Here is a 27,206-nt window from a genome sequence, read left to right as displayed (position 1 = left end):
TGTTTGTCTTCTTTGCAGAAATGTCTATCAGGATCCTCTGCCCATTTTTCAATTGGGTGTTGGGGTTTTCTGCTGTTGTTTGAGCTGTTTTTCGGGCTGTATTTTGAGCTGTATTTTGAAGATAAAGCCCTCTTCTGTCACATCATTTGAAAGTTGGCCATTATTCACTCCCTGAATCCCCACCTCGGAGATGTACAAGCACAGACACCTTGCTTAGCTTCTGTTTGCCTCAGTTTCTTCATCTCTGAGGTGGGTGTCATGATTGTATGTACCTCACAGGGTTTGGTGAAGACTGAATTATTTAAGGTATAGAACGCACCCAGAGGTTCTTGGCGCATAGAAAGCACTTGATCAGTAATAATTACTGATACTAATTATCTGTATGTTGGAGGGAAGAGACACCTGAGAGAAAGGGAACCAGGTTGGGACCAATGTGTGCCAGTGAGGGGAATCTCTTGAGTGGTAGAATTTATTGGGTTATGATCAGCATTCTATACTGTAATTTTTCTGAATTACCTATAACACCTCATTAAAGCTGAAATTCCTGCAGAGTCTGTTATGTTAGGGGTGTTATTGAAAATAAAGTGTCAGGACAGTCAAGGAATCACTCTATGCCTCTGCCACAGGAGAGAACGGCTCCCTCTCAGGGGGACTGAGTCAGAGTTCCAGGAGTGAAGGGCAGAGGGTTTGGTCCATGGGGGATCCAGCAGCCTGCAGAGAGATCCCCGATAGTCACAGGCACAGGAGAAGTCCTCAGGCATTCCAGATTTGCCAGAGGAAACTGTTGGAAAGAGGATCATTGGAGGGGGTAACAGATGCTTGGGTTACCTGGAAAAAATTTTCTCCAAATTTCTTGTGTTCCTACCTGCCTGGCCATGTGAGTTCACAAAGCATTTAAGAGTGAAACCCAGCCCAGGACGAGTGTTCAGGTCTTCCCCAGGCAGTGAGATGGGGGTGGTTATTGGCAAATCCTACTGTTGACTGAAACTCATTTGGGCACCTGAGAACGATGGAAGGATTGGTGGTGTGACTCCCATCAGGATCTTCTCCCCTCCCCCACCCCAAGTTAGAGAACTGGTTCCTCCTTCCAGCCATCAGGTAGAACCCTCCAATGGTCACAACACAATAAGTTATTTCTGCACCTTTGTTTCCAGCTGCAGGTTTATTTCCACTTCAGAATCTATTTGTAGAAGTCACGAGACTGTCATAGGTGCCTCATACTGTTGAGTAGAAAGCCCACAGGAAGAGGACAGACAGATGGACTCAGCTGCCCCCACCTCCTCAGACAGGCGGAGGACAAGCCAGGCAGACCCTGGAGGTCAGCTGAGTCCTTAGGGGGACAGGAAAGGCCAGGGTCAAGGGGTAAATAACACAAACTCTGCGTGGGGGCTTCCAGTAAAGGCAGGGAAACACCATGCCATTCAAACAAAGACCCTCCAGTCCCCCTCCTTGCCTAAGAACGCCACACCATTTGTTGGAAAGTTTGCCTACTGTCCCCGATAGCAAAAGAACAGATAGAATTTTACCAGCAGGAGCTCAGAAACATACTAAGAGCAAAAGATGAAGTGGTCTGGGGATTAGGGGTTGATTTTCAGCCCAAGACACAAAGCCAGTTCAGACTTCTGAATTTTTCCATCCTTGTTCACATCGCAGTGGCGCAAAAGAATCTCGCGAAACTTATCAAGGTCCACCCCTCTGATGCTGGGCTGAGGACAACAAAAAATAACATGTCAGTAGGCAAGTCAGTGGTGGTCCCACCCTTTCATGCCGCCCTTCCCCGACTCCCTGTCTACTAAACTTAGGGGCCACCCAGGCTTCTTGGAGTGCCTCCCTGAAGACAGGCCTCCAGGGAGGATTCCCTCTCTTCATCCCACCAAATATTGCCAAGGACTAGTTTTCTGCTACCAGGTTCAATTTTCATCCTGTCCCTTCAGGTCAGAGAATGTCTGTTCCTACATTACTTCTCTGCAGTTTGTACAGAAAACCTGCCTTTTTCACAACCACAATAAAGATATTTTGCCTTAGAGCAGAAGATGGTTACCAAAATTCTTTCTCACTACAATGATGAGAGAAAGCGCATTTATTAACTCCCTGCGGAGATACTGAAATCTCCCTCTAGTTTTTAAAAGGGTAACAATGAAGTAAAATCTAAAGAATTATGTTGTTGAGCCAGATAGACCCCATCAGATTTATTCCAAGGAATATTTCAGGGGCTAAGAAGGAACTGTGATGCAAGTCAGCTAGGAAAATGTTCTAAACTCAAAGGCCTGCAAAAGTGAACAATGGTGGATGGAACTCAATGATTCTTCCTAGGTTATTTTATTTAACCCCTACAATAACTTTGAGAGGTAAATGATTACTCCTTGTTTACAGATTAGAACACAGAGGCTCAGAAGAACTGAGACATCTTGCCATGCCAGAAGTTGCAGGAACATTTTTGATCCCAAGTCTTTTGTCCCCAGTTAAGTACTCATTTCACCAGTTCTCACTGATCTCGTGGAGAATGGCTGGCCTAATGAAAGCCATATGAATGGTGATGAATCTAAATTTGAAAGTCAGTGTCTGAAGAGAATGGAAAAACCAACTAATCAGATTTCCAAACCCTTTGATTTTCAAACCCTTCAATTAGTGGACTAGTTATGAGTAAAGAGTGCAGGCAGCAGTTTGCAGGGTTTCAGGAACTCTCAGAAACATTTCCCATCACCTAACCTCACCCCTAGATTTCCTCACTTCCAAAGAAAGCTCTAGGAAACCTGCAATAGGAAACAAAACCTTTCATTCTACAACTAGACAGCCATGTTAAGACAAGCTAATTGGCACTGTCCCACAGGGTAAATGACTGACACCAAATCTACCCTGATAGAAGGTTTTAACAGAGAAGGGGAAAGAACAGCAAAAACTGGGAGCCAGATGGCAGAGAGCAAGAAGAAAACACACCAGAGTGGGGCAGGATTCTGGGGGAATCAGGAGGGGAAAATTGGGGGCCAGAAGCTAAACTTGATAGACTTCACTTCTCTGCCAAGAATCTCTTCAGTTATTGGATGAAGAGGCTAAGGCATAACCTGTTGTCTGTAGGTTCTCTTTGTTGAGTATAGCTCCCTGGGTATCAGTGCCAACCAGGTGTAGAAGTGGCCCCAGGGAATGCAGCCTAGAAGTTCTGAAAACAGCAAGCTACCCTCTGTGGCTCCATATTAAAGGCTCGTTTGCTGCACAGTTACAAGGCAAGGGTGTTTGGTCTTCAGTATCCTCAAACCACTTTGGCTACAACCCTTTCTGCAGCAAGTGACACCGTGTCTTAGGATCCTTTTAGCACTCTTTTGAAAAGACTCAAGTGGTAGTCATTTACATATTAGCAAAAATTAATTTGCTAAGATATTTATGCAATAACCAGACTATTCTAAGCGCTTTTTCCCTCCTTAACATGTTTCTTGCAAAAGAATTATTCCTTTAAGTGAGTTGAAATATTTTTGCATGTGTGGAAGTATGTGTTGGGGAGGCATTTGTGGGTATGAATGTGGGTGTATGCAAGGAAGTTTCTTTGGACCTTTTGAGTTGTTTCTAATGCTTGATAACTTACTAGGAGTCAGGAGAACTGAATGACACTGCTCAGAAATGCTTGGATCACAGAAGACAAATCATTTGAAACCACTGAGGGCCTCTGTTTTAATAACAAGTTGCCAATATAAACACATTCATTTCGCCTTCTAAGGTCTCTATGCGTCCCCTCTTGCCAACCATCGTTTTGTCAACAACAGAAAAGCAGATGGTGTGTCTAGCAGGGAAGAGAATAAACTGTTGAGACCTGGGGGCAGGAGCTCTTGTCGTCTCCAGGCGGACACCTTGGTCATCTCTGGCGTCCCTTTTATATGGCTTCTAACATTATTGTTCACATGTCTACTTCTTGGTGGGTGCTTAGAATCTTCAATATCTTGCCGTCCCATTTTCTAGTTTAGGATGTAGATTGTTTTGTTGGTGTTGATTGTCTTGCTGTGCTAAGTGACCTATAGTCTTTTAAAAAATCTTATGCAGAAATTATGGTGTCTGCTCCCTCAGGGACTTGCTGTCTCAACACACCGATGGAGAACAGGCTTGGGTACTATTTTCCAGAGGTTAAAGAAAAGGGTGATCTGGTAATCAAATAATCCTTTTAACACAAATTCAACCTATGCATCATACATGACTGTACAAGAATTAAAAAGCTATAAAATAAGTGTGCTCAAGTCATGTCCAGCTCTTTGCAACTCCATGAACTGTAGCCTGCCAGGGTCCTCTGTCCATGGGATTTTCCAGGCAAGAATATGGGAGTGGGTTGCCATTTCAGGATTATTGTAAACATCAGGGATTTTGTCCAGAATTGTATGTTTAAAGTTGAGCCAGCCCCCTGCTAACTGCATGGCATGCTCTGAAAATTGCTTTTAAAATAAGTTACAGATATTGGCTTAATTGCCTTGTGGCCCTTTCTTATGAAAATAAAGAAAATCCACAGGAGATGTCTCTAGCTAATGAAGCTGAGAAATATCAGATCTCAGTGGTCTCAATGTCAGGGTCTCAATGACCCAATGGTCGTATTTGACTACATCTTTCAAATTGTGTGGTGAATATTTTTTTAAGCAACATGGAAGACTAGAAAGGTCCAATAAAATATAGGCACCTTCAATCATCTTGCTTCAGGGGAGAACATTAGTAACTAATTACTGTGTACATACTTTGTAGCTCAAGAGATTAGCTCCTATAAACTGATTTGTATTACAGACCACAGTCTGACTCAGTCCTTAGAAACCAGCTATCTCAAGCTGTCTGGTACTAACATGAAGTTCCAATAGCCCCACAGAAATAGAGTGGCAAGGACAGAAATGATGGGGAGTCTTTGATTTCCCATAGAGGCACTATGAGTCCATTAAAAAGTGAGACAGACTTCTGCAGCCCAGGTTTTTAGATGGTCTCAAATTTTTTCCTTTACTTTTCTTTAGAAAATTATCTTCTCTGCTCTGTTGCTGGTTTAGATTTTACTTCCATGGTCTCGCATTAACCTTTGGAAGCCATTGCCAAACCCAGAGATGGCTGAAAGACAATTGAAAGAGTCTGTAAGGATCTGAAGCCTCTAGGCTCGACAGGCAGTTAGGGGCCCTGGCTCCACTACAGAGAGGCGGCCACACAGCTCTGGAAAACAGGTTCCCAATCCCATTTATTCTAGCAAAAGCAAATAAAAACTCTAGTTAGACAAGGCCTTCTGCTGTGCTGCTTTAATGTCCCATAGATAAACTGCTCACTTTCTATGACAGAAATCATTCTGGTGTTAGATAGATAATGAGTGAAATGGGATTTTTCCCTTAGCAATCAGCATGTAAAAGGCAACACCACACCAACACCCAGCAACTGTTCTGACTGTGCAAACACTGGTGAAATCTCCGACAGGAGCAACATGTGAAGGAGACAAAGAAGGGGCAAGGGGCCAGTTGAGTGGGATTAATAAAAGTTAGGAGTTATCCTCATTAGACCTCAGAAATAAAAGAAATGTCTCATCCATACCTGCTTAACTACAATATGTAAACTTTCTGGAGATTTATGCCGAAATCAGTATCTGGGCATTTTTCCACTGCAAAACCCCATAATTCTAATCAGATTTTCAACATGGTCTGAGACTTCAAAAAGAGTTAATAATTGTTGCTACTCTAATTTATTGCCATCAAGGCCAATCAAAAAATGACCCTTGTGTCCTATACAAACCTCAAAAGCAATCCCTAATGATATTATCCGTAAGGTCACAAAGAGTCGGACACAACTGGGTAACTGAACTGAAGGATATGAAACTAGTAAATTCAGTGGCTACACAGTCCCATAGAAAAACACCCACGTAAGAATTGAAAATATCTGGATTTTTCCTGGATCGTGCAGCTAGTCAGTACAGTTCATCAGGATCTCAGAGGAGATTGCTTTTTCAAACATTGTTTACCCTACATGGAACAGCTCTGCGATGTAGATATGATCTAAATTACATAAATCCCAACCACTGCAGTGCCTTCCTAAATAAAATAGCCATCTTAGGCTAGGTGTTAGAGCAGCCTGCTGCAGGGTTGGGGGCACTGAGTACAGCGATGTGTGTGCGGGACATTTTGAAGGAGGTCGCCATTATCTTCATGACCTCCACCATAGTCTTAGGTCTCAGGTCAAGCAACAGGAGGCAACACAACCCCGCCCATCAACAGAAAATTGAATTAATGACTGACTAAGCATGGCCCTGCCCATCAGAACAAGACCCAGTTTCCCCCCCAGTCAGTCTCTCCCATCAGGAAGCTTCCATAAGCCTTTTCTTATCCATCAGAGGGCAGACAGAATGAAAACCACAATCACAGAAAACTAATCAACTGATCACATGCACCACAGCCTTGTCTAAATCAATGAAACTATGAGCCATGCTGTGTAGGGCCACCTAAGATGGACGGGTCATGGTGGAGTGTTCTGACAAAATGTGGTCCACTGGAGAAGGGAATGGCAAACCACTTCAGTATTCTTGCCTTGAGAACCCCATGAACAGTATGAAAGGGCAAAAAGATAGGACACTGAAAAATGAACTCCACAGATAGGTAGGTGCCCAATATGCTGCTGGAGAAGAGTGGAGGAATAACTCCAAAAAGAATGAAGAGATGGAGCCAAAGAGAAAACAGCGCCCAGTTGTGGATGGGACCGATGATGAAAATAAAGTCTGATGCTGTAAACAGCAGTATAGCATAGGAACCTGGAATGTTAGGTCCATGAATCAAGGGAAATTGGAAATGGTCAAACAGGAGCAGCCCCTTGGTGTTTAAAAAAAAAGAAAGAAAATCCCAAGTATGGAATTTATTACATGAAATTAAACATTTTAGTTATTCTAGTAACCAAGTCCATAGGAGGAAGACTTTCTTTAATCAAAAAATAAAACAGCAAGGTGCTCCTTTGGTAAAATGGATGACTTTTAAATAACGGTAACAAGAAGCTCCTATGGGGGCTTCACTTAATTGGAACTACAAATGATCTCAAGAGGGGAGAGATTTGTTGGGTTTCACAAATGCTCAAGGGCTTCCCAGGTGGTGCTAGTGGTAAAGAATCTGCCTGCCAGTGCAGGAGACATAAGAGACACAGGTTCGATCCCTGGATCAGGAAGATCCCCTAGAGGAGAGCATGGCAACCCACTCCAGTGTTCTTGCCAGGAGAATCCCACGGACAGCAGGCTGCAGTCCATAGGGTTGTAAAGAGTCAGACACGACTGAAGAGACTTAGCACATGCACAGATAATCAAAGTTTGTTAAATAGGCTGCATCCCTAGATTTTCTGCATCATTACTCTTTGGCCCTACTGATTCCCCCCAAATAAACGATGGAATCAAAACAGCAGGCCCAGTTCCTGATGAGAATGATCTATCTACCCAGTCTCATGAAGTCACCTGGACAAGCTCCATCATGTCTTTGACAAACCCATCCACTTCTGGGCCTTCTAGGGCTCCAGTTTTACTCTGAAAGATGAAAGATCCAATCAGCCGAATATAACTTTCTTAAGTCAAAAAGCTTAAAGAATAAATTACACAAGTAGACCAAATCAGTATTCTTTTGTGACTGCAAACAAGTTTGGAAATGGCATGTTCTAACATGTTCTTTGTGTAGGACATGCATGCTCCACATAAATCAAAAGAATTCACTCTAAGTAACTCCCCTCATATAATCAATGGAATGGTTTGGAATAGTTTTGATGGAAGCAGTAGTTTTGAGTTCCTTACTGTGACAAATAGCATTAAAGACTATACCAACTTTATTTACTTTCCAAATACCAGGACTCAGTTCAGACTAGTGCTAATTGCACATTCATTGACCCTTTGAAGGACATATTGCCATTTTAAGATTTTGCTTTATGATTTAGCAATGATTTAATTATTATCAAGACACATTTTAAATTCAAGAGGTACTAGATTGAGTGAGCATATTAGAATTATAATATGGTTCATGTATAAAATATTTTTTACCCATTTTATAAGAATGCCTGTAAAAGTACAATACATATTTAAATATTTCAGTTTCTTCTCTAAAGTTTCAGTTATGACAAGTCATCCATTTTCTTCAAGATTTTTTTAATCCTGACCCTTTAACATATCATTTTTTAAAAAATCCATTTCCTTAGTGTGTTTTACCAGACACTACTACAGTAATTGCTATATGCCAGGAATTCCTCTAAGAGCTTTACAAGCAGGATTTCACTTTCCCGCTATTTCTTTAGACTGGGTGTGGTCTTTTGTATGACTATTTGCTTTTGTATTTGAGCATACTAATATAGAGACCAAGAGGGAGAAACTTTTTTAGTTTGGATATAAGGCACAGGGAAAAAAAAAAAACGACTTTATTTTCTTCTCCATCATACTCCTATGTCTATTTTTACTTAATTCTCAGAAGGTTTATTATAGAGAAGCTAAGGGTGCCTTGACATAGCAACACACATGTGCGATTGCTGTTCATTACATAAGGTTAGGGTCTGTGAGTAGGATGATACCACATAGGGACTAAACAAGCTTCCTACCTAAAGATGGCCAGCATAGTATATCAAAAAAGTACACTTACAACATCATAGTGAGCAAAGATTTTCTCAAAGTCCCTTTTTCTTTCTTCAGAGGAACAAGCCTGTGTATGGAGAAAGTAGTATGTCAGTCACTAATGTGAAACTCCCGTTGTACCATGCCTCCAGGGTCTTAGGCAACTTTTATAAACTTTGAGTCAACAATCCTTAATCCCTTAATTCCAGTACTGAGCTTTGTCAGTCTCTAAATAAACTGAAGGCAAGAGAATTAAATGCCCATCTTCCCTCCCACTGAAATCTGTGGAGAAACATGAATGATACAAACCCATCTAGAGAAGTGTCACTACTTACATCCATTTTAAATTGGAGAAGGAAGTTTTCCTGAAGAGCCAGAATCCTAAACAGGAAAAAACCCAAAAACAAAAAATGTAATCCATGGGATGATCTTTCAGCTCTCAATTAGAAGTAAAATGTGTAATTCAAGTGTGAGGAAAGGACAGGCAATTTCCAAGTTATATTCTGCAGAATAGGATACGTGCTTGGAAAACAAGAATTTATACAGTACAAAAATTAAAGAAGGGAAAGACTTTCACAGGAATTAGTGGTCACCATAAACATTTAAAAATTCCAGCAAGGTTGCAGGTACAAGGTCATATGCAAAATTCAGTTTTTCTATATATTAGTAATGGCCAATCCAAAAAAGAAGGCAAGAATACCATTCCACTTATAATAGTATCAAAAGGAATCAAATTCTTAGGGAAAAGTATGAGACCCTAAGACTTAGAGAGTGATTTTTTTCAACATTGATCTATAGTTTTCACAGATGACCGAAATATTATTGCAGCCATGAAATTAAAAGATACTTGCTCCTTGGAAGAAAACTTATGACCAACCTAGACAGCATATTAAAAAGCAAAGACATTACTTTGCCAGCAAAGGTCTATGTAGTCAAAGCTATGGTTTTTCTAGTAGTCATGTATGGATGTAAATTGGACTATAAAGAAAGCTGGGCACCAAAGAATTGATGCTTTTGACCTGTGGTGTTGGAGAAGACTCTCGAGAATCCCTCGGACTGCAAGGAGATCCAACTAGTTCATCCTAAAAGAAAGCAGTCCTGAATATTCATTGGAAGGACTGATGTTGAAGCTGAAACTCCAATACTTTGACTACTGGATGTGAAGAACTGACTCATTGGAAAAGACCCTGATGCTGGGAAAGATTGAAGGCAGGAGGAGGAGGTGATGACAGAGGATGAGATGGTTGGATGGCATCACAGACTCAATGGACATGAGTCTGAGTAAACTCTGGGAGTTGGTGATGGACAGGGAGGCCTGGTGTGCTGCAGTCCACGGGGTTGCAAAGAGTCAAACATGACTGAGCAACTGAAGTGAAATATTATTGAAGGACATCCGTGATCAGGAATTGGACTTAATATTGTTAGGGTGGCAATATGCCTCAAATTTATCTGTATATCCAACACAATTACTATAAAAATCCCAGTTGCCTTTTTGTTTTTGCAGAAATTGATAATCAGATTTTACAATTCATGCAGAAGTGCAAGGGATTTAGAATACCCGTAACTATCTTGAACAAACCTTTGAAAATCATTCCTGATTTGAAGATTTACTTGAAGCAACAGTAATCAAGATAAGGTGGAGTGTACGACAGAAGATGTAGCACTATCGTAGGGATAGACATGTGGATCAGTGGAATAGAAAAGACAGTCTAAAAATACACCCATACATTTATGGTCAATTGATTTTTGCCAAGGCCATTGAATGGAGAAAGAACAGTCTTTAAAGAAACGGTGTTGTGGCAGATGGATATCCACATAGACTCCTACTTCATACCATATATAAAAATTAACCCAAAAGGTATCAAAGGCCTAAAAGTAAAAACTTAAGTAATAAAACTCTTAGGAAGAAACATAAGGATAAATCTTCAGAAGCTTAGATTTTGGCAGTGGTTTCCTATATATGACACCCAGAACATAAGCAACCAAAACAAAATTCTGTTAAATTAGATAAATTCAGTTCAGTCGCTAAGTCGTATCCAACTCTTTGTGACCCCATGAACCACAGCACACCAGGCCTCCCTGTCCATCACCAACTCCCGGAGTCCACCCAAACGCATGTCCATTGAGTTGGTGATGCCATCCAACCATCTCATCCTCTGTCGTCCCTTTCTTCCACCTTCAATCTTTCCCAGCATCAGGGTCTTTTCAAATGAGTCAGCTCTTCACATCAGGTGGCCCAAGTATTTGCAGTTTCAGCTTCAAAATCAGCCCTACCAATGAACACCCAGGACTGATCTCCTTTAAGATGGACTGATTGGATCGCCTTGCAGTCCAAGGGACTCTCAAGAGTCTTCTCCAACACCACAGTTCAAAAGTGTCGATTAGATAAATTAGGCCTCATCAAAATCAAAAACTTTTGTTCTTCCAAGGATACAATCAAGAAAGTGAAAAGGGAAGGTATACAATAGGGGAGAGAGTTTGCTAATCATGTATCTGATAACAATCTAGTATCCAGCATATGTAAAGAATTGCTACATATACTATATATATATTGCTACATATGCTACAAAGAATTGCCACATATTGTTACATATTTTAATTTCCAGTAAAAGGAAAATTAACCCAATTTTAAAGTAGGCAAAGGATGTGAATGGACATTTCTCCAAAGAAGATGTACAGATAGCCATGAAAATATGTACAAAATCATTAGTCATCAGGGAAATACAAATCAAAATTACAGTGAGGAACACACCCACTAGGATGATGCCAACAATAAATGCTGGTTAGAATATGAAGAAATTGGAACCAAACCTTCGTACAGTATTGGTGGGAATGTAAAAGGGCGTGTCCACTTTGGAAAGCTATTTAGCAGTTTTTCAGAAAAGTAAGCACAGAACTACTATATGAATCCTGAATTCCACTCCCAGGTATATAACCAAGAGAATCAAATACTTATGGTCACACAGAAACATGTACAAAGGTGTCCATAGCCTCATTATTCATAATAGCTTAGTAGTAGAAATAACCCGCATGGTCATCAACCAATGAACATATAAACAAAACAGTATATACATACAATGAAATATTATTCAGGTAGAAAAAGGAAATATCAGTATATGCTACAGCATGTATGATCCTTGAAAACCTTATGCTAAGTGAAATAGCCAGACACTAAAGACCACATATTGTATAATTCCATTTATATGAAATGCCCAGAACAAATATATAGGAACAAAAAGTAGATTAGTGGTTTCCAGGGACTGGCAGGAGAAGGGAGGAGATAATAATTCTTAATGTTATGCAATATCTTTCTGCCTTAGTAAAAATGTTCTGGAATTAGGTAGTAGTGATGGTTGAGCAACCTTATGAATATACTAAAATATACTGAATTGTACACTTTTTTAAAGTGTGAATTATATAGTATATAAGTTATCTTCAATAAAAGTTACCTATTTCTCTTTTCTGCATAATTTCAATTGTACTTCAGTGGAATTGAGTCAGTTTCAAAAGACTAAAGCCTTGCATTTATGTTGTATTTATAATCATGGGTGTATATATAGGGAAAGGTAGAAAAAATATAACAGTTTGGAAAACTTTGCTTCTCTGGGTGTCCAGGGTAGAGAGAATTAAATTAAGCCAAATAGAGGGTAGACCATCCTGGGACTCGACAAGAAATACTATTCTCATCTATTTGTTGACACCGTATTTTAGAGTTTTTAGACATGTTTTCCTTTGGGAAGGAGCTTCTATATAGAGTAATAGGGCTTCATTTCAGAATTAGGGATAGAGAAAGAAGATTCCCATGAATAAATATGTTAGGAATTTTTTGTCATTGAATCTGTTTCTTGTTGCTGCTGTAACAAATTACCATAAACGTAGTAGCTTAAAACAACACAAATTAATATCTTATAGTACTGGAACTCAGAAATCTGAAATGGACTTCACTGGTGTTTCACGGTGTTAACAGGGTTGTATTCCTTATGGAGGTTTTAGGGGAGAATCTGCTTTCTAGCGTTTTTCAGCTTCTAGAAGCTACCTGCATTCTTTTATGGCCCCTTCCTCTACTTCACGACAGCAATATAACAAATTTCTCTGTGATTCTGATCTTCTGCCTCCTCCTTCCATGTTTAAAGGACCCCTGTTATCATATTGCATCCACTCTTCAGATGTTTCAGAAGAGTCTATTTTAAGGTCTGTTACTTAGCAACATTAATTCTGTCTGCAACCTTAATTATCTTTGCCATGGAACATAAGATATTCACTGGTCCTGGGAGGTCAAGTCTCACCTTTCAGAAAGGATAGTGTGCTGTCTTTAAACTCCTAGGAATGTGTTTCTGAATCTTTGACACCACTTCCATGCTACTCACCTTGCCAAGTCATTAAGATCCAACCGGCCATCTTTATTTTTGTCAAAGATCTTCATCTGGAATGCAGAAGGGGAAAGGACTGTAAGATACGTGTTTGGAATTTATTTTGAAAGTCATTAAAGTGCTTTGCTAGTTTGTTCTTCTGATTATGTACTTAAATTGGCTGAGGCTGACTCATAGGGTCTCTCCCTACAGAGGATAGAAGAAATATTTTTTCCATGAAGGCAAAAGTAGCTGAGGAGGATATGATACAGGAGAAAGTCTCCGTCTATAAGCCTCAGAGGACTGTAGGAAGGAAGAGAGACAGTGAGGCAGAGATGAGAGTGAAGTAGACAGATGTGTGAGCTCACTCTACTGGAAAGGGGTTCTGGAGGGAGAAGGGCACTGGCTATGGAAGGACAACACTGCGTGTAGAGAGTTGCTGTGGCTTTGCTTTCCCCGGACACTCTGAGATCCCAAGGATTTGGATGCTGACTCCAGGACCAGTAGGCCTTCCATGGAGCCAGCTGAGTATGAGATGATGTGGGTCAGAGGATAGGGGTGGGTCACTGAATCAGTAAGCTGGAAGGAGGGTGTGGCAGAGAATTGGTGGTCTGCATTCAGCAGAAATTAAAGGAAGGCTTCAACCATGAGCAAGGTAGCAGCAACTGTGTGGTCAGGAGGCATCACCCTGGAAACCAGAGCAGTGTATCCGGGGACCTGGACTCCTCCCCTTCACCATGAGGTTCTCAGGGCCACTTTTCTCTCCTTACCCACCTTGATGTCATTTTTAGAGAAGGGTCTGGCTGAGAAGTCTAAGATGCTGAGCTCTTCCTTACTCAAAGAGGCTGTTTAAATTTATTAGATCAGACTAAGCTTTAAACAAGATAGGATTAAAAATTAAAATTTTAATTTTTAAAAGACCAGATTGGTTTAGGCAAGGTAGAGGAGACACATTTTTTTACATATCTAAGTTGTACTAGGAGTGGATTTTGTGACTTAGCAACATTTTGGTGGTGTAGGATATTTCTAAATATATCCTTATGAGGAGGCTGTATAGGGAAGAAGCAGCAGTAAGATAATCTGAGGATAAATCTAACAGATTTTTACATTAAAGGCATATGAGTCCTTCCTTCCTCTTTCCTCACTCTCTAAATCAAGTTAATTTGTACTATTTGAAGTGAATTTGAAATCCCATTCTACCCAAACCTTGGCATCACAAATGTGTATTACAAAATTTATTAAAACACAGAAGCCATCTTGAAAAGATAGAATGGTTGCTAATCTGGTTATATGAATTTATCAGGATTTTCTTCCTCCCCAAACTCAATTACAAAAAGATCTCAGAAAATGACCAGTTTGTAAGAGGGAGGGAAGAGTAAGCTCCTAGTAATTCATGATCTCAGTAATTGAGAAAGTTGTTTGTAAATAGGTCTGTACTAACTCATGGAAGTACATTTGGTGAACTTTGAATGTTTGGCAATTTCTGTGGCAGGCAGAGGACATAATGGTTCCTTAATTTTTAAAACTCTAATAGTGAACTTTCGTAGAGCAGCCAACACTTCATATTTTAATTTCATTTAATTATCACCACATTCTTAGAAGAAACAGTTGCACGCCATACAGGCAGGGAACTGGAATTTAGCAAGATTAATTTGTCTAAGAAAGTAGCAAGATTTGAATCCAAGCTTATCTGTCACAAGAACTCTTTCCATAAACCAGGCTGTTAGCTTTACAGGCTCTGGACATCTCATGGTTAATGTGGTACATACTTTATTTTTGGTTATGAAAGAAAACATCTGGCACCATAGATTAAGACAGAGATGTGGTATTTACTTTTTCTGATTGCCCTTCTTTCTGTGAGAAAGCAAAAAAAAAAAAAAATCTATTTATGTGCATTTCCCTCTGACCTTTGTGGACATTTGCTCATGGTACAAGTTGCTCATGGAGGGCTTTGGTGGTTCACGGGGGTGGCAGTGGGGACAGGATTCCATTCTGGGGACTTCCCCAGTGGTCCAGTGGCTAAGACTCCCATGTTCCCAATGCAAGGGGCCCAGGTTCAATCCGTGGTCAGGGAACTAGATCCCACATGCCACAACTAAGAGTTCCCATGCTACAACTAGATCCCTCATACTGCAAGTAAGACCCAACAAGGCCAAATAGTTAAAAAAAAAAAGATTCCATTTTCATCCCCACGCTTTTCAGTACTAAGTACATGAAAGGTTCTATAAAGTCTCTGGAAATGGAACACAATGACTTACTGACAAACTCCTTAAAATTCTGTAGGCCAGCAGGGCCCCCTCTTAGGCAAAAGACCCCTCAGCATCTGTACTTATACCCAGCATTCTCCTAAGACTGAATAATACCTTTATCTTAATTTTTAAGATCCACATAGGTGCCATCTGGTGGTGCTTTAGTTGTTAAGTTGTGTCTGAGTCTTTGTGACCCCATGTACTGTAACCCACCCAGGCTCCTCTGTCCATGGGATTTCCCAGCCAAGGATACAGAAGTAGGTTGCCATTTTCTTCTCTAGGGGATCTTCCCAACCCAAGGATCAAACTCATGCCTCCTGCTTGGCAGGTGGATTCTTTACTGCTGGGCCACCTGGGAAGCCCCAGTAGATGCCATAGTGATTGTAAATAGAAATTCATTTAAAACCATTACTGGGTTAATCATAACTTCTTACCAGAAACAATATGTGCAAGGTATGACTACAGTCCATGAATTTTTTTTAACAATTGTTAATTGATAATTTGAGATAGAGTGCAAAGTCAAAAATATGCAGATAGTTCAGAGCAAAGAGTACAAAGGAAAAGTCCCTCCCATCCTTATTGTAGAGATAATTACCACTCATAGACTGTATCCTTTCAGAAAATTTTTAAACATGTTAATATACCTCTCAAAATTTTTTTTTGGACAAATAGGACCACATTCTATGTATTATTTGCAACTTGCTTTTTAAGCAATATTTTTGGAAATCACTCCTTAACAGGTGTTTTTGTTTCTTTGTTTACTTAAAAATATTCTCATTTTTAAAAAGTCTGAATATTGTTGTCATGTACACTTTCGAAAAGGATTTAGAGCCCCCTCCCAGGTTACTAAGTCAAGAATTGTATGTTGAATAATTGGGTGTCCCTAGTGGTTCAGCACTAAAGAATCCACCGTCAATGCAGAAGACGCAGGTTCCATCCCTGGGTCAGGAAGATCCCCTGGAGAAGGAAATGGCAACCCACTCCAGTATTCTTGCCTGGGAAATCCCATGGACAGAGGATCCTGGCAGGCAGTAGTCCACGGGGTCACGAGAGAGTCGGATATGACTGAGCAACTAAAGAACAACAACAAATGTTGAGTAGTTACCATGTGTCTAACAACATGCAAGGCACTGTGAGAGACTCTCAAAAATCATTAAGGTGGTACAGGCTTTTAGGAGTTTACAATGTAATTGGAGCAGCAAAAATGAATATCTGAAATAAGATTCAGCATTATCTCCTTGACCACTGAGACAAAGAAACAGAACAATGTGTTAGAATACTGAAGAATACTGAGAAAGGATATGGGATTTCAGATAAGTCCCAAAGGAGGGGCAGCTTGAAAGGTGGAATTCATATTCACTGGGTTGAGGAAGATCCCCAATGAAGCAGGTCTTTAGGGGAAGGTCAGAAGGTCAATCCTGGATATGCTAGGTTTGAGAGGCATATTGGGCATCCAGCTGGAGACATACATTCAAGTATATGCAAGCAGCTCAGAGAAGTACTCTCAGTTAGAGCTATAAACTGGAGGAGGTCACCATTAGCTGGTATTTAAAACCATGACACTGGGTGAGGTCATCAGTAGCATAATGGTGGACATGGAGGAGAAGAGATTTCAAGAGAGCCTTGCAGGGGAGGGATAAATTTGGATTGGAGTTGAAATAGACACACGACTATATATAAGTTGAGAGCTCCAAAAAATAGCAAGGAGAGATAAGAAAACCTTCCTCAGTGATCAGTGCAAGTTCCAAAGAATAGCAAGGACATAAGAAAGCCTACCTCAGTGATCAGTGCAAAGAAATAGAGGAAAACAATAGAATGGGAAAGACTAGAGATCTCTTCAAGAAAATTAGAGATACCAAGGGAGCATTTCATGCAAAGATGAGCTCAATAAAGGATAGAAATGGTATGGACCTAACAGAAGCAGAAGATATTAAGAAGAAGTGGCAAGAATACACAGAGGAAGTGTACAAAAGGGATTTTCTTGATCCAGCTGATCATGATGGTGTGATCACTCACCTAGAACCAGACATCCTGGAACGTGAAGTCAAGTGGGCCTTAGGAAGCATCATTGTGAACAAAGCTAGTGGAGGTGATGGAATTCCAGTTGAGCTATTTCAAATCCTAAAAGGTGATGCTGCGAAAGTGTTGATATTCTAGCAAATGCTAGCATATTGATATGCTAGCAATATGCTAGCAAATTTGGAAAACTCATCAGTGGCCACAGGACTGGAAAAGGTCAGTTTTCATTCCAATCCCCAAAAAAGGCAATACCAAAGAATGCTCAAAGTGCTGTGCAATTGCGCTTATCTCACACACTAGTAATTCTGACATCTCCTCCATGTCAAAATTCTCCAAGCCAGGGTTCAACAATATGTGAACTTCCAGATGTTCAAGCTGGATTTAGAAAAGGCAGCAGAACCAGAGATCAAATTGCCAATATCTGCTGGATCATGGAAAAAGCAAGAGAGTTCCAGAAAAACATCTATTTCTGCTTTATTGACTATGCCAAAGTCTTTGACTGTGTGGATCACCACAAACTGGAAAATTCTGAAAGAGATGGGAATACATCATCAGGTATACATCATCAAGACCAACTTACCTGCCTCTTGAGAAATTTGCATGCAGGTCAAGAAGCAACAGTTAGAACTGGACATGGAACCACAGACTGGTTCCAAATAGGAAAAGGAGTACGTCAGGGCTATATATTGTCACCCTGCTTATTTAACTTATATGCAGAGTACATCTTGAGAAATGCTAGACTGGATGAAGCACAAGCTGAAATCAAGATTGCCAGGAGAAATATCAATAACCTCAGATATGACACCACCCTTATGGCAGAAAGTGAAGAACTAAAAAGCCTCTTAATGAAAGTGAAAGAGGAGGGTGAAAAAGTTGGCTTAAAGCTCAATATTCAGAAAACTAAGATCATGGCATCTGGTCCCATCACTTTATGGCAAATAGATGGAGAAACGATGGGAACAGTGACAGACTTTATTTTTGTGAGCTCCAAAGTCACTGTAGATGGTGACTGCAGCCATGAAATTAGACACTTACTCCTTGGCAGGAAAGTTATGACCAGCCTAGAAGCATATTAAAAAGCAGAGACGTTACTTTGCCAACAAAGGTCCGTATAGTCAAGGCTATAGTTTTTCCAGTAGTCATGTATGGATGTGAGAGTTGGACTATAAAGAAAGCTGAGCAGCAAAGAATTGATGCTTTTGAACTGTAGTGTTGGAGAAGACTCTTGAGGGTCCCTTGGACTGCAAGGAGATCCAACCAGTTTATCCTAACGGAGATGAGTCCTGAGTATTCATTGGAAGGACTGATGTTGAAGCTGAAACTCCAGTACTTTGGCCACCTGATGCGAAGAGCTGACTCATTTGAAAAGACCCTGATGCTGGGGAATATTGAAGGCAGAAGAAGGGGAATGACAGAGGATGAGATGGTTGGATGGCATCACTGACCCAGTTGACATAAGTTTGAGTAAGCTCTGGGAGTTGGTGATGGATAGGGAGGTCTGGTGTGCTGCTGTCCATGGGGTTGCAAAGAGTCAGACACAGCTGAGCAACTGAACTGTATGTAAAATAGATAACAAATAAGAACCTACTGTATAGCACAGGGATCTCTGCTCAGTATTCTAATGGCCTATATGGGAAAAGAATCTAAAAAAGTGTATAACTCATTCACTTTGCTGTGCATCTGAAGCTAACAAAACATTGTGAAAAGTGAAAGTGTTAGTCACTCAGTTGTGTCCACCTCTTTGCAGTCCCACGGACTAAATCCTACTAGGCTCCTCTATGCATGTAATTTTCCAGGTAAGAATACTGGAGTGGGTAGCCATTCCCTTCTCCAGGGGATCTTCACAACCCAAGGATAAAACCCCAGTCTTCTGCATTGCAGACAGATTCTTTACTGTCTAAACCAACAGAGAAATCAACTCTATTCCAATAAAAATTCAAAAAAAAGAAGCCCAGTTGTGTCTTAGGTTGGCTTGGATCAGAGACCTAGGGAAGGAAGCAACTGGAAGTTAGATGCTATAATCCAGGCATGAAGGATGAAGAATGAGAGCTTGGACAGGCTAGAGGATGGGGATATTCTCTTTGTGTGACACATTCTCAGATATCATTGTTTTTGCAGTAGTTCACATTCCATGCTCTAATTAGGTATATGAGTTTAGTATGTCCCACATGTATGAGCTTACATTTTCAAAAGCTCAGTATTACCTAATAATAATCTATTCAGGCAGCTAATCTTCCCCCCTGCCAGGTGTTAGCAGCCTCTCTTAATTAGGTGTCATAATTGGAATTTGTTAATAGTTTCCTTCCTTGTACAGAACATTAATTAGGAGTTTAGGTGAGACAAGGTTGCAGACCTTAGCTTTTCTCTTCTGATTGGATGTTCTGCCTTGACTTGTTCATTTTTCAGGTTTCAAATACACCAATCCTTATTTGGGTCAATTTGAATTCATTTAGTAGGTTATGTCTAAATAAAGCATTTAATGCTAAACCTTGGAGCCACATCTTTAATGCATTGTTGCTCTGACTGTGTCCATTGCTCAGTAAAAAGCCATTAAAGCAGCAGTAAAGTGATTTCACACTTGGTGTGTCACTTAGTTAAAGCTCAGATCCTAGAAGTCTTTTTTTTAAGTGTTGAGTTTCTAAAAGTTAGTGTACCCAAAAGTCTTTAGGGAAATGTAAAAGGCCTTTAAAAAAAAAAAAAAAAAACTGTAGCCAGTTCCCATATCTGTTCATTGGAAAAGTATAAATTCCCTCTGCAATTTAAGAAAGAAAAATGAAATAGATGGGCCTGAATCTCATTAAACTGGTCTGATTTTCAGGGCAAACTCAGATCCTTGAGTGGAAACTCTCACTAGATTATTAAACATTTATCTGTCTCACCAGTGCATAACAGACCAATGAGGGGTCATCTGGAGTTTGATTGATCATGGTCCTATTCTCATGGGATAGTGTGGAATAAAAATGAATGCTTAACTGCAGCATGCTTGAGCAGAAGCAGCACAGGGTTTTAGCTATGAAACAGACACACAACATGAGTAACAGGACAGCCTTGGTCCATGGACGTCACTCAACCTAGATACTCAAAAGTTGGTTAAGACCGTTCGGATTCCCCTCAGCTGCCTCTCAGGACTCTCAGCTTCTGGATCTAAGCTCAAAGTCATCAAAAGTGTACATTGCTGTTTCTATCTTCATTTCATTGATTTTCCTCAGGTCAGGGCATTCCATTGTAAGGGCTGCCAGCCTGAGGTTTCTTTCTTTATTTATTTATTTATTTTTCTGAGGTTTCTTAAATGTAAACCATAAGACTGTGAAGAAAAGAGCTTTGGGCAACTAGGGTTGCAGGGCTGATGAGCGATGAGCAGAATCTCTTTTCAGCCAAGTATCAGCTTCGTAAACAGTCTACATGTCTCCTCCCTGCCTGCTCCTACCCCTTATGATGCGATGTTTCACTGAGGTGAGCCCTGGGGCTTTATGCAGCCACAGTTCACTCTTCTTCCCTTTCTCCCTTCCCCAGTTTAATCAATCAATGTTCCTTTCTTCTCCAGAACAATTTTGTAGAACCCATTCTTGTTCCCCATTGTCTTTCATTGCTTTGTTTCCTCTTTGATGTTTAATAAGATCTCAGTTTGCAGACCTGTTTAGGTACTTCATGAGGAGAAAAATCCATTTTTCTGGGTAATAAATTCTCTTTTGGCTGTCAGAGCTCCTGTATTATCTATAAAAATATTAAGAGAATCCTAATCTCCTAACATGGCCTTTTCCTCACCTTGCTCTTCATTTTATTCATAGGGATTTGTACCTCTTCTTGATTTCTCATAGAGCTTAACCTTCCCTCTTTTGAAAATTTTCAATTTTATAATTCAGCACTTAGACTTTCAGTCATAAATGTTTCAGTTTGAATACAATTTGAAGATAGATCGGGGTCTGGGAATTTCCACTCCATCCTTATCATCTCTGACCTGTAATCCTCAGTTTTTTTCACTTATAAAATAGATTATTTATTTAAATGCTTATTTCATAAAGTTCATATAAGAATCAAATGAGATGTTTGAAAAGGGCTTTGCACAGGGCCTGGCAAAAGGGAAGTCTCAATTATTATGATTAAGGTATTCAGTACCAGAACAACCCTGGCAGTGTTTCAAAGAAAATAAAGTACTGCATGTCAAGAAAGCGTCTTTTAAAAGTTTAACTTTAATTATGTTCACCTACCTTTTCTTTAAAAAAAAAATTGAAGAATAGTCCATTTACAGTGTTTCAGGTATACAGCTAAGTGATTCAGTTATACATATGTATGTGTGTATATATTCTTTTTCAGATTCTTTCCCATTATAGGTTGTTACAAGATATTAAATAGTTTCATGTGCTATACAGTAGGTCCTTGTTGTTCATCTGTTTTATATATAGTGGTGTGTATCTGTTAATCCCAAATTCCTAATTTATCCTTCCCCTAGCCTTTCCCTTTTGACCACCTAACTTTTCTCATCCTGCCTTTGCTAAAGCTCTAGAATTGCTGCTTCATTGTAATGCATCTTGTTTTTTTTTAATCAGGAAAACTTTTTTTAAATAGTTAATTGCATTTTAAGGTGACATCGACGTATTTAAGGACTGAAGGGAAAATTGGACTCGGCTGCTGCTTACAGGTAGATACAGTATGGCAGTGACATGCACAGCGGGGATGGAAGGGAGGGACCACAGTGAATTTTTGCTCCTTTTCCCTTTGTTTTTTTAATCAAAGTTTCTCCCAAATGAAAAACTCTATAAGGTCAGAGACCATATCTTTCTTGGTAGGTTGTCCCTAAATAGTCGTTGAAGGAGTGAACGTAACATCTTTCTGTGAACTAGTTTACCAGATCACATTCTACCTAGAGAGAAAAGCATGACGAGAGTGGGGGTTTTGGTGAGGGAGCGGGTGTTCTCAGTCACTGTTAGACCCTACCCCTCAGACCTGAAAAACCACTTCAGACTCAAGAAAAGGAACATAGTGACGTGACTTCCAAGTCCATGAGGACAAATCCTAGGCTTGTCCTGCTCCGATTGTCTTTTCTGGATTTGCTCTGCTCGGTCTCCTCAGCTGCCTGTAGCTCTAGCCCTTACTCCTATAGCTCCTACTTGCTGTCATCAGTGTGGGGCTCCCATCTCCCTGTCTGTCTCCATACACTGGGCTCAGCGTGGCTCAGCCCCACTCTCTGGTTGGGGTCCCTCTGGATGACTCTGTGATGAAGGATCCCAGTGAGAGACCTAAGGATGGAGCCCAGCACTCCCAGGCACCCTTTCTGGTTCTGCCCTGGAGGGTCTGGTTTTAAAAAAGGAAAGAGAACAAGGAGAATTTCAGAACACGAAACACCACTGGAGGAATGTCAGGTCTGTGTAAAATGCGGCCATGTGCAGTAAGTAGTGTGGAAGACACCCCAGGAGGGAGCAGGAATCACGCTGGGGCCAGAGGGTCATGAGGAACACACAGAAGAGAAGCAGGAGGAGCCCAAGGGCAAAGTTTACTAATATTGTCAGGGTTTATTCCTAGCTGTCTATTAGGTAATAACAGAATTAATTAAGGAGCCCACTGTGTGCCAGGCCCCGTGTGAGGGCTAAGAACATGCAGATAAGATGCCACCTTGCCCCAGATGAATCACAGGCTAGTGGAGTGCAAGATCCGTAAACAGTGTCAGTGTTGCCCTTGACTCTTAGCTGTTTGATCAGGAAATCCTACTGATTCCATCTTCAAACAGATCTAGTTCTCATCTCTTCTGCTTCCCAGCCCTGATCCAAGCTGCCGTCCTTTCACCTGGATGAAGGGGTGGCCTCTTAACAGGTCCCCCTGATTCCCTCCTTGCCCGTTTCAGGTGCTTTTCAACACAAAAGCCAGCTCATGGCATCCTCTGCTTCAAGCCCTCCGTCTCCCTCCAACTAAACCACCAAGTTCTCACAATGGCCCCCAAAGCCTGACTTGGTCTGGCCTCTGTATCATCCTCTCTTACTCTGCTCCAGCCACACTGGTCTCCTCCTGTTCCTGGAAATCCTAGGCACACCCGTGACCCAGGGCCCCTGGTTGCTGCACCTTTGGTCCTTTCTCAAGCTGCACCATCTTGAAAAGCCACCCCTGACCACCCTGTTGAAAATCACACCTTCTCCCCAATCTCCCATCCTAGCTGCCCTGCTGGCACTATCTGGTCTACTGTTTAATTTGTTCCATGACACTCATTACCTTCTATCATGCAATGTAATTGATTATTTATTATGTTTATTATTAGTGTCAGTCTCTGTTTTGCTCACTGCTGAATGCTTGCTGACTAGAATAGTGCTGGAGTCTAGCAGGTATTCAATGAATATTTGCAAAGTGAATTAAACAGATAATTATGATGTTAAGACATTGAAATACACAAGATACTACAGGAGCACAGAGGAGAGGCTCTTGGAGCCACTATAGAAGAAACTGATGGAAGAGGGCAAGATGATTTCTAACGAAATTTTGAAGGATGAGCAAGAACCAGGTGGAGGAAAGTAAGGAAAAAATAGCTGAGCTATGTTTAAAAGTCAGAAAGTAATGGCTTAGTGTTCTAGTTGGAGGTGGGAGGAAGCCCCTCAGAGTCAGGGTATTCAAAGAAATGCTAGAAATCTGCTGGGGATTCTTAGTGCAAGAATTTCACTGCCTAAGGTCTGCTTTATAAGTTAATAAAATCAAGGTAACAATGGCCAGAGCTAAAATAATGTTAAATCAATGTTGAAAAAAATGCCCAACTGGAAGAGTAATCTCCCTATTATTCTATCTCCCAGGCAGTTTCAGTCTAATTTCCTTTTTCAGAGTATTCATGCTATTAGAGAGTTTCACAGGAACCTAGGACAAAAGGAAACCAGAGATACACCGGTAGGTGGGAAATTGCTTCCTGCTTCTCAGGGATTTCCCACTCACTCTTTAGTGCTAAGCCTGTCAAAGGATTTCAGACAGCATTATGCATGCTATTAAAACAGGTCAACATAGTAGGAAGCCAAATTATTTCCTGGCCTGGGGTGTGAGTCTGTCCTGAGCATCGGCTTAGCTCCCATCCATGCCATTTCTAAGTTGTCATGGTCAAGACCAAATTCTTCCTTCCCAGGGCCTGTGGCATTGGCTGGGGACAGCATTCGGAGTACTCGGAATACAGAGTGACAGGCAGAAGATCCAGGGCTGAGAGCCAGGCGACCCCAACTTCCAGTTTAACTGGTGCCTTAGGCTAATAGAGGCAAAGGCTAATAGACTTTTGCCAAGAGAATGCACTGGTCATAGCAAACACCCTCTTCCAACAACACAAGAGAAGACTACACATGGACATCACCAGATGGTCAACACCGAAATCAGATTGATTATATTCTTTGCAGCCAAAAATGAAGAAGCTCTATATAGTCAGAAAAACAAGACCAGGAGCTGACTGTGGCTCAGATCATGAACTCATTGCCAACTTCAGACTTAAATTGAAGAAAGTAGGGAAAACCATTAGACCATTCAGGTATGACCTAAGTCAAATCCCTTATGATTATACAGTGGAAGTGAGAAATAGACTTAAGGGACTAGATCTGATAGATAGAGTGCCTGATGAACTATGGACAGAGGTTCATGACATTGTACAGGAGACGGGGATCAAGACCATCCCCATGGAAAAGAAATGCAAAAAAGCAAAATGGCTGTCTGAGGAGGCCTTGCAAATAGCTGTGAAAAGAAGAGAAGCAAAGGAGAAAAGGAAAGATATAAGCATCTGAATGCAGAGTTCCAAAGAATAGCAAGAAGAGATAAGAAAGCCTTCCTCAGCTATCAATGCAAAGAAATAGAGGAAAACAACAGAATGGGGAAGACTAGAGATCTCTTCAAGAAAATTAGAGATACCAAGGGAACATTTCATGCAAAGGTGAGCTCGATAAAGGACAGAAATGGTCTGGACCTAACAGAAGCAGAAGATATTAAGAAGAGGTGGCAAGAATACACAGAAGAACTGTACTAAAAAGATCTTCATGACCAAGATAATCACGATGGTGTGATCACTCACCTAGAGCCAGACATCCTGGAGTGTGAAGTCAAGTGGGCCTTAGAAAGCATCACTACGAACAAAGCTAGTGGAGGTGATGGAATTCCTATTGAGCTATTTCAAATCCTGAAAGATGATGCTGTGAAAGTGCTGCACTCAATATACCAGCAAATTTGGAAAACTCAGCAGTGGCCACAGAACTGGAAAATGTCAGTTTTCATTCCAATCCCAAAGAAAGGCAATGCCAAAGGATGCTCAAACTACCACACAATTGCACTCATCTCACATGCTAGTAAAGTAATGCTCAGAATTCTCCAAGCCAGGCTTCAGCAATACATGAACCATGAACTTCCAGGTGTTCAAACTGGTTTTAGACAAGGCAGAGGAACCAGAGATCAAATTGCCAACATCCGCTGGATCATCAAAAAAGCAAGAGAGTTCCAGAAAAACATCTATTTCTGCTTTATTGACTATGCCAAAGCCTTTGACTGTGTGGATCACAGTAAACTGTGGACAATTCTGAAAGAGATGGGAATAACAGACCACCTGACCTGCCTCTTGAGAAACCTGTATGCAGGTCAGGAAGCAACAGTTAGAACTGGACATGGAACAACAGACTGGTTCCAAATAGGAAAAGGAGGACATCAGGGCTGTATATTGTCATCCTGCTTATTTAACTTCTATGCAGAGTACATCATGAGAAATGCTGGGCTAGATGAAACACAAGCTGGAATCAAGATTGCCGGGAGAAATATCAATAGCCTCAGATATGCAGATAACACCACCCTTATGGCAGAAAGTGAAGGGGAACTAAAAAACCTCTTGATGAAAGTGAAAGAGGAGAGTGAAAAAGTTGGCTTAAAGCTCAACATTCAGAAAACAAAGATCATGGCATCCAGTCCCATCACTTCATAGGAAATAGATGGGGAAACAGTGTCCGACTTTATTTTTTAGGGCTCCAAAATCACTGCAGATGGTGACTGCAGCCATGAAATTAAAAGACGCTTACTCCTTGGAAGGAAAGCTATGACCAACCAGATAGCATATTCAAAAGCAGAGACATTACTTTGCCAACAAAGGTCCGTCTAATCAAGGCTATGGTTTTTCCAGTGGTTATGTATGGATGTGAGAGCTGGACTGTGAAGGCTGAGTGCCGAAGAATTGATGGTTTTGAACTGTGGTGTTGGAGAAGACTCTTGAGAGTCCCTTGGACTGCAAAGAGATCCAACCAATCCATTCTAAATGAGATCAGTCCTGGGTGTTCTTTGGAAGGACTGATGCTGAAGCTGAAACTCCAGCACTTTGGCCACCTCATGCAAAGAGTTGACTCATTAGAAAAGACTCTGATGCTGGGAGCGACTGGGGGCAGGAGTTGAAGCGGACAACAGAGGATGAGATGGCTGGATGGCATCACCGACTCGAAGGACATGAGTTTGGGTGAACTCCGGGAGTTGGTGATGGACAGGGAGGCCTGGCGTGCTGCAGTTCATGGGGTTGCAGAGTCAGACATGACTGAGTAACTGAACTGAGCTAGGCCAGACAACTTATCAATTCCCGGTTAATCGTATTTTTAGATGGAGTTTAGGAAATCAACTTGGTGGTAGCTTAGTCACTTACCCTTGCTAAGCCTCAACCATCAGATATACAGAATAGCAGGAACAATGCCAAGGCTATAGAAGAGTTGTTAGAAATAATACAGTATTTGGAAGCATCAATTAAAGGCCTAAATAGGTCAACCTTGTAGTACACATTTTAACAGGGATCCATTAATCTTCTCCGTGATATGCAGCCCTGATGGTTCACCAGAAGGTTCAGTAAGATGAGTCTGTTTAAGAACTCTTTCTATAGTAAGTATAGCAATTGCACAAGCAATTAAACCTTTACCAGTAGTTTTGTTGCTTATTAATTAAGAAACCTATAGAGTTTGGAATGAAGCACACATTTGGGAATGAGAAGGGACTTAGAGGAGACAAAAGGTAGAGAAGCCAGATTAGATTCAATACAGATGATTACAGAGTAGCTCTGGGAGAAAAGCTTCAAGC

At 40.9% G+C, this 27,206-nt stretch overlaps 1 protein-coding gene across 1 annotated transcript in view; it reads right to left on the bottom strand.

Annotated features, from left to right (window-relative positions):
• Window positions 1–1,577: 1,577 nt before the first annotated feature.
• Window positions 1,578–27,206, bottom strand: part of SCGN (secretagogin, EF-hand calcium binding protein) — a 50,429-nt gene continuing 24,800 nt past the window's right edge. Inside the window, exons 7-11 of the mRNA XM_052649673.1 lie at window positions 12,922–12,977; window positions 8,890–8,935; window positions 8,583–8,642; window positions 7,421–7,489; window positions 1,578–1,706 (exon numbers count right to left, since the gene is read on the bottom strand). Coding sequence (XP_052505633.1) covers window positions 1,578–1,706; window positions 7,421–7,489; window positions 8,583–8,642; window positions 8,890–8,935; window positions 12,922–12,977 — 360 coding nt within the window. The remainder of the gene's footprint in view (window positions 1,707–7,420; window positions 7,490–8,582; window positions 8,643–8,889; window positions 8,936–12,921; window positions 12,978–27,206) is intronic.

This window comes from Budorcas taxicolor, chromosome 11, assembly GCF_023091745.1.
Source record: "Budorcas taxicolor isolate Tak-1 chromosome 11, Takin1.1, whole genome shotgun sequence".
Lineage (NCBI taxonomy): Eukaryota > Metazoa > Chordata > Mammalia > Artiodactyla > Bovidae > Budorcas > Budorcas taxicolor.
Note: the sequence above shows the minus strand (reverse complement) of the source record. Positions and strands in the feature narration are given on the sequence as shown.